The sequence below is a fragment of the Strigops habroptila genome, chromosome 10, assembly GCF_004027225.2.
Source record: "Strigops habroptila isolate Jane chromosome 10, bStrHab1.2.pri, whole genome shotgun sequence".
NCBI lineage: Eukaryota > Metazoa > Chordata > Aves > Psittaciformes > Psittacidae > Strigops > Strigops habroptila.
In genome coordinates, this window is record NC_046359.1 from 16573239 (window position 1) to 16581096 (window position 7858).

At 37.6% G+C, this 7858-nt stretch overlaps 1 protein-coding gene across 3 annotated transcripts in view; it reads left to right on the forward strand.

Moving 5' to 3' along the window:
• MTR (5-methyltetrahydrofolate-homocysteine methyltransferase) overlaps positions 1 to 6909 on the forward strand; it is a 51500-nt gene extending 44591 nt beyond the window's left edge. For all 3 annotated transcript variants that reach the window (XM_030499883.1, XM_030499884.1, XM_030499885.1), the window contains 5 exons: positions 109 to 305; positions 2811 to 3011; positions 4260 to 4452; positions 5171 to 5283; positions 5418 to 6909. In XM_030499883.1, the coding sequence (XP_030355743.1) occupies positions 109 to 305; positions 2811 to 3011; positions 4260 to 4452; positions 5171 to 5283; positions 5418 to 5504 (791 nt within the window). In that variant the 3' untranslated portion in view covers positions 5505 to 6909. The remainder of the gene's footprint in view (positions 1 to 108; positions 306 to 2810; positions 3012 to 4259; positions 4453 to 5170; positions 5284 to 5417) is intronic.
• Positions 6910 to 7858: the final 949 nt, after the last annotated feature.

Consider the following 7858-nt stretch of genomic DNA (forward strand, 5'->3'; position numbering starts at 1 on the left):
CATCAGAGAGTTATGTGGAAAATGAATCAATCTTCAGCAATTCTTAAAGTCATTTTGCTAGTTGTGAAAACAGGCCTTTTCTAAAGGTATCTCTCTTTTTTTGGGTAGGTGAAGAGGCAAAGAGAGTTTATAATGATGCTCAAAATCTACTGGAAAAGTTGATTAATCAAAAGAGATTACAAGCCAGAGGTGTGGTTGGGTTCTGGCCAGCTCGAAGTGTCCAAGATGATATCCATTTATATGCTGCAGAAGAGGCAGTGGGATCTTCGGAACCAATAGCAAAATTTTATGGCTTGAGGCAACAGGTATGGTGACAGAATATTAAATAAAGCGATTTCCTCCCCCAATCCTCCTGAATTGCAAGACTGTAACAGAAATGCTCTGTTAAAATCTGTGCAGAAAATGGTTGTTGTAATCTGTCTGCAGATGCTGTCTTGCCATTTTTTTCAGTAATAACAAGATCTTGTTAGTGATGACCCATATATTTGTATTGTAGTAACTGTAATATTTGGAATTGTAGTAGTTGTACAAAATGCTTTATAGATTTGACATCTTCAGACATGACGTGCATTTTCTGGCTTCATTTTAATATTTAAGGTGTCCTAAAGCACTGTGCTGTATAAATTCATCACATGGACCCTGTGTGCTAAATTAGAATCTAATGAACCTCAATTTTCTAATATCCTTGGATTCTGCCTTAGATGAGAAATTCTCCTTGAATGTGTAAAGGTTAAAAACACTTAAAATACCTGGAAAATAAAGCTCAATGGAGAGAAGTGTTTTTGATAGTCTTAATTTTTATGTGAAATCCCCCATATGAAGAAGCAATTCAGAATTGGTTAGCTGGCTGTTAATTTTGATTGAGAGTTGTTATTGTAAGAATTAATGCTTGAGTCATACTTACTTAGATTTGCATTTATTTTGATAGATTGAACATTTTCAAGATACTCTGCCTCTCCTTCTTCCCTAGACTTGGTTTCTTCATAGTTCACATATTCAGAGTCATCAAACATGGCAGAAAAATTTAGCAATTACCTAAATTTCTGGAGTACAGTATTCTGTGAGGACAGTGCTGTGCAAATACTGGAGAACTGTTCTAAGAAACACATGACTTCAAGTTTATCTGTTCCAGGGAACTGGAACGGATTATCTGTTGCAGGGAGATGGATCTAGTGTATCTTGACAATCCATGGCAGATGTTTATATAAACTCTTCTCACAAGCATTCAGGCAGGGCTGTTCCAGGGCCTTACCACCTAGTTAAACATTTTGATATCCCACGTAAATCAAGTTTACTACAGGTTCTTTTCCTGCCCTTTTCCCAGGGTTCTGTCAAGGAGAGATCTGATTTACTGTTGTTCTTGTAGCAATTTTTACTATTGTAATACTGTTACTTTCATTAGACTTTTTATATTCCAAATTTATTCAGGCTTTTCTCAAAGGTTAAGTTCATGAAACTTGTGCTATTGTGGGTACTGTTCTTTTGGACTCTACATATTTTAGCCTCATCTCTTTCAATTTCGTGTATGTAGTAATTCACCAGAGGCTTCAGCAGAGCAAAGCTGAAGAGAATAATTGCCTCCTGTTTCATATATAAAATGTTCCTTTCAGTACACAGTTCTCTCCTTGACACTGACACTATTAAGGATGTGATGTAAGTGTAAAAGTTGGAGATATTTTCCTTAACCGTATTCCTTACAAAAGAACCTTAAAATTATCACAGATTGCACCTGTGGAAAAAAGCTATTTTTTTCAGTTTTATGGTACATTCTGTAACCTAGCAGGTTGTAGAAACTAGGGAGTCAGTTGACCATTTTTCGTCAGTTTTTTTCAGGGGTGGAATTGTTTTTTGCTCAATTTTCAAACTGTAGTTGGGGGAGAGTGGAAAGCATTGTTAAAGTACGGTCATAAATAAGACAAGTTGGAGAGGAATCCTCAGCTAAGTGATAGCCATGAAATAACTTTTATCTGTCTGTAAGTTGGGAAGGTTTACAATAGCTGTGCCACTTCTTAAATAGCAGTCATGTTCCCACAATGAGCATACTGATATGATCCTCAAGTGTAAAACGTCCTGTTAGGTGCTATGGCCAGCAGTCAGTCCCCTCTTTCTACTTCCTTACTTCCATTTTGGAAAAGGATCCAGTGAGCAGGATGTTTCCTTTTTACGTAAAACCGCTTGAACTTTGCTTGGTGTTCAGTTTTCAGTAGTGATAGATGCATTTTGTTTCCATTTGCATGTGGCTAGTGTAAACCTACATCCTGGGACACTCTTTGGTCTGGGTTATTAAGCACATGGTTTGAGCATAAGAAACTAGGAGTGTTTATAAACTCACAGACATTCTAAAATGGGAGTTGCTGAAGAATTCTGCAGTTTGCAGTTTAGGATGTGAATTATCAACCATCAGTTTCTCTAACAAATGTGGAATCTGTGAGTGCTAGAGATGGAAAATTCCTCCCCTTACCCAGCAGTTAGCACAAGTGTCCCATATTTTGTAATAATTTGTCTGCAGAATAAGCTGTTAAATCTTATCAGCTGTGAATATAAGCAAAATATCTCTGTGTGTTCAGCACAGCAGCCCTCCTCTGACATTTTATTCTTCAGTGAACCAAATGCCCTTAGAGTAAGTAAGGTGTTTTTCTTCTAATTCACGTGCAAGAAAGCCATCATGGCTCAAAGCCTAGTTAAGTGTTTGTCAGAAATACCCTAAGCCCTTAGTTTTCAAAATACTGGTCTTTAGATTAATAATGCACTAGTACTTTTAAAATATTTTTTAAGTACTCTGATTTATTGCATTGTTTTTGTTACTTTAGGCTGAAAAGGATTCTGCCTGCACAGATCCATATTACTGCCTCTCTGACTTCATAGCACCACTGGATTCTGGCATTTGTGACTACTTAGGCCTGTTTGCTGTGGCCTGCTTTGGTGTAGATGAGTTATGCAGTGAATTCAGGAAACAGGATGATGAATACAACATCATAATGGTAAAGGCTCTTGGCGATCGGTTGGCAGAGGTATGAGGTTTTATGATGTGTTTCCTGGCAAATTTTCTAACTGTGTACTAGATTTGCTTGACAGTTTGCTGTTCCAAGTTTTAGCATAAACTTAAACTGTTGCCTGTGATGTATGCTCTGCATTAAATCTGAAATTGAACTGGTTCTGCTGAAATTGTCTCAGGAGAAGAGTCCTGTTCTGAACCAGAGGGATTCTGCTGTCCTTATCTTCTAGCTGCAAAAGAATCTTTGAGCTCTTTAGGAGGGTTTTGAGGATGAATAGAATTTAGTAGATTTTAAAACAAGACTGTTTAAAAACTACCTTTAAATCTTGTTTTACCTGCATGAGAATGTGTTTGGACCCAGGTGTGACCCACTGATTATGTTCTTGAATTACAGACATGCCTTTTGCTTTTAATGGTGACCATGCAGGTGTATGCAGGGTACAGGTCTTTTGACTTAACTTGTCTTAAGCTTAGACAGCCATGCTCTTAAAGCTCTAACTGGAGTGGTTTAGAAAGTGATGTCCCTTTCCTCTTACTCCTTTATCCCCTTCTGCCTGCCCCTGTGCTTACACCTAAGTAACCATGTTAAAACTTACAGCAGCTTTGGTGCAATGCAAATAGGGATAGCTCTAGTTGTGTAGTTCAAGCTATAAGAGTTACAGAAATTATTATTATTAGATGCCATCTGAAGTTATTTACTGAAGTGGAGATTTCTCCTGAGGGGCAACCATTGCTGGCAAAATAGTGTGAGCTATAAAAGCAGTTAAGAGATGCGGTTACCTGCTTTCAGCTAGAGGAAAGGTCCTCTGCTAAAAAGAGCAAGGGCCCGTACTTACATCTGATGCTAGCATGGACGCAAGGATGATGTGGTCTTCCATAGCTAAATCTGGACAAGATACCTAGGCAGTCAGGACGTAATGACTTCAGTGCTATAAAGATGCATTTCTACCATAGGCTAATGAATTCCGTCTTTTCTCGTTACTTGTCCGTGTATTTACCTCTTTGAGTATGTAGGATTTTAAAGCAGGACAATCAAAAAGCCACTGTCTCCTGATAAGAGAAAAAAAATAAATACTTGAATAAGCAAAATATGTATTGTATGTAAATTTTAATGTTATCAAATTTCTCACCTATGATAAGAGTTCCCTTAAAAATTAAAATGAGAATGGTGAGAAAGTCTCTGTCATTGTTTGTCTTCACGAAATAGCTGTTGCATCCATCTGCACAAATAAAAATAAAAAAAATCTTTGCATGCTATTCCAAGGCATTTGCTGAGGAGCTCCATGAAAGGGTGCGAAGGGAATTCTGGGCTTACTGTAGTACTGAGCAGCTGGATATCTCTGACCTACGCAGAATTAAATATGAGGGAATTCGCCCTGCCCCTGGATATCCAAGCCAGCCTGACCATACAGAAAAACTCACCATGTGGAAACTTGCAAATATTGAGGAAACAACAGGTACCTCTGCCTGCTTTACTAAGATTCTTAAATTGTTTTTATGCAAATGAAAGATTGAAATGCCAACAAACAGTGAATTGTGTGGTGCAGAGGTACATAAGCACCCAAACTGAAGCGGTTCTGGGAGTTGCTGTCTTCCCCTTTTCATTGCTGTTTTTATTTTGCCTCATTCAAGGAGAATTTGCAAAATAGCGCCAGTCCTTTTGGTGAAGGAGTTATGTCCCTAATTACCAGATTGCATGCAAACAGGGTTCTGCTGCACAGATAAAATATCTAGCATCCTTATGGTTGCAGGAATGCTTTCCAGATATAAGCAGGAAAAAAAGCCAATTCAGCAGTGTATTTTCTGGTCCACAGAAACCTTGAGATGGTAACTCTTAAAAAAGGAATGTATTCCATTTGTTTTCCTTTGATATTTTACATGTCAAACATTCGACTACTACTTCCGCAATTCTAAAATACCTTCCTGTGCTTCAGAGCCTGTAGTTACCCATTTCATTTGCCAAAATGTCTTAAGATGCTGTACAGTTACTCTGTAGCAATACTGTAATGAAAATCTGCAATATATTTAAAGCTGTGTGTTGAAAATGGTTTTGGTTTTAGGTCATCTGAAAGCTGCTTGGTTTCTGAGCAGCTTGAAGCTGCCCAACAAAAAAGATTCTGAATTTATGCTTCTTATCAATTCAGAGAATAAGAAAATTCTCATTCTCTTTTCCAGGAATTGGTTTGACTGAATCACTAGCAATGATTCCTGCTTCTGCAGTTTCTGGCCTCTACTTTTCCAATCCCAAATCCAAATACTTTGCTGTTGGCAAGATATGTAAAGATCAGGTAACTTGCACTGTCCATTGTGGTAGAATTATAGCATTCACAAACACCCTTGTGCGCAGATGTCCCAAAAAATTTTGTAAATGGTAAAAGCTGGAGTTTCCAAATCTTCATCATGTTTTGTGGTTCCTTTGCAGGTTGAAGATTATGCTCTGAGAAAAAATTTGTCTGTGACAGAGGTGGAGAAATGGCTGGGACCCATTTTGGGATATGATACTGAATAACTGTGACACTTGTGGGCGAACATTTTCCTTTGATGGTCTGTTTGCCAGAAGGAACAAGAAATACATTCCCACTGAAAACAGCTTTCTTCCCTCCATCCCAATAGCTTGTCTGATTGTTTTTAATTTTTGATCAAGGAACTTAATATTTCAGATGTGCCCTGTGCTCTTGCCTTGGGACCATGAATGCATTGCAGAGCTTTTAGTCATAGCAATATACTTTTATTTATTTTTATTTCTTGCACAAATACTCCACCTGAGCAGCTATATGTAGGACGAGATGTGGAAACTGCAAAACTCTCCTGTCCTCAGGCGGGCTTTGAAAGCAGGAGCAAGAATTTCTATCCCATATAGGTATATGGATATACATAGAACAGAATTTGACTTCTGATATTTTAGTGTCTTTTGGCAAGTCCACGTGCAGCAATATGATGTGATTCTTGTGTAAAGTCTGTGTGAAGGTTTTATACTGAGTGATGAGAACAACTGAGTAACAGCTTTCCTTTTTGAAAATCTGAATGCTCCATGTTTGGGTCTTGTGATTGGGAACATAGGTGGTTGTTCTCTCTGAATAATATCAGACTTTAAATTACTTTGTGGTTGTGATTGTAGTTAGAACTATCAAAATAATACAGTGTGCTGGAGCAACACCAGAGATGCTGTATTATGATAGAATGTGGAATGGAACTGAGCCCATGGAGTTGTCCACCTCATGCTTCCTCTTCCTTTCTGCAAGCCACGATCTGTTTCTACTCTTTGTAAAGGGTAATGGCACTTCCTACCTTACAGTTACGTTGTGAAGCTTAATTCATATTTAAACAGTCTTTTGTATGTGAAAAATATCAGAGAAGCATAATTGTTACTACAGACAGACAGAAAGCTTGGATCTGACTTCAGTATTACAAACTCTAAGCTTCTGGGTACCTGGATTTTAGAAGTAAATAGTAGCAATACTACAATAAGTAACAGTTAATACTGTAGGCTTATTCTTCAGCTTTACCTCTGAGCGAGCTAATTGTTCGTAGCTCTTAATAATCTCTGAAAAGTGCCTCATATTATTTAAATGCGAATTTAGTAAAATATTATGACAAAGCCCCCTCATTTTTCTGGTCTCTAATTGTAAAGAAAAGACCAATATTATAAAGAGAATGTTCTTTTAAATAGTTTATCTGTAATCTATTAATAGCTATATAATTTTTGTAATGTCTTCATCTGACTTATGCTAAAAGGATCATCTTGTATCAATAGATTAATAAAGGTTAAGCTGTCAATGGTGTTATCCTATTAGAATCTTTTAAATGGCAACAATAAAATGTGTGCAGTAGTCTGAACAGATAATGTCAAAATTAATCTGCACATTGTACCATGAATCTGAAATGATAAAGGCTGCTTTGGGGCTTTTAAAGTAGTTGAGTGTGTTCTTAAGTGAATGTTTTAGAATATCTCATCCTTTAATGACTTACAAAAATAATTTCTAAGTGGATGTCTCCCATCCTCCCACCTCCCATCCATGTCAAGGGACTTGAGACATGTCCTTGTTCATTAGCTGATTCACATTGTTGGAACAGTTCCTCAGAAGAATGCTCTTTTCAATGCCAAAAATACAGTAAAAAGGCTTAATACAAAGGAAAATTTTTTCCTGAAACATGTAGCCTGTAAAAATTGAAATCGTCTTCGCTTTCTTTTTGGTACTTGCACTTTGGCAAATCAGTTCAGTGCTTGGAATATCTCCTCTCCGGCACTCTTCCACATTCCTGTATTTGGAAGCAGGGTGCCTCATTAGTCTTGAAAATTTGATTGTATGAATGAGGTCAAAGCTTGGCTTGTACAGCTTGGTTGGTTGTTGGTTTATTTTCCTGAAATCAATAGCACGTAGTTCAGTGAGTATGGCTTTAGCAGAACCAGACTGACAAAGCAGTAGGTGCGCCTAGGCCTAACCGTGGTGCGGTTACCTTGAGTACAAGCAAAGGGTTTCAAATGGTGTGCAATTACTAAAGTAATTAGTGTGTCCCTTCACACACCGCGTCATACACTGAGAAGGATCTTCGTCTTTGCTTGTCAGGGTGAGAATCTGTTTGGAATAATTACTCATTGGGTTTATGCCAGTGTCTTTACCAAGGACAATTTCTTTAGAAGTTTGTTACTTTCAATCGTCAGTTGACACTCTGGGTAAGACAAATCTTAGTTCATTTCCAGAACAAAGGTAAATTGTGAAGGAAAAGTTCATAGTTCTATCAGGTAATACTGTTACTTCCATGAAACGATATTGAAAACCCATGGTAAGAATATACCTCTGTGAGTAATGAAATGGAGTGGGTACTGCCCAGGAAAGACTGACAATTTTAGAATGCATAAAA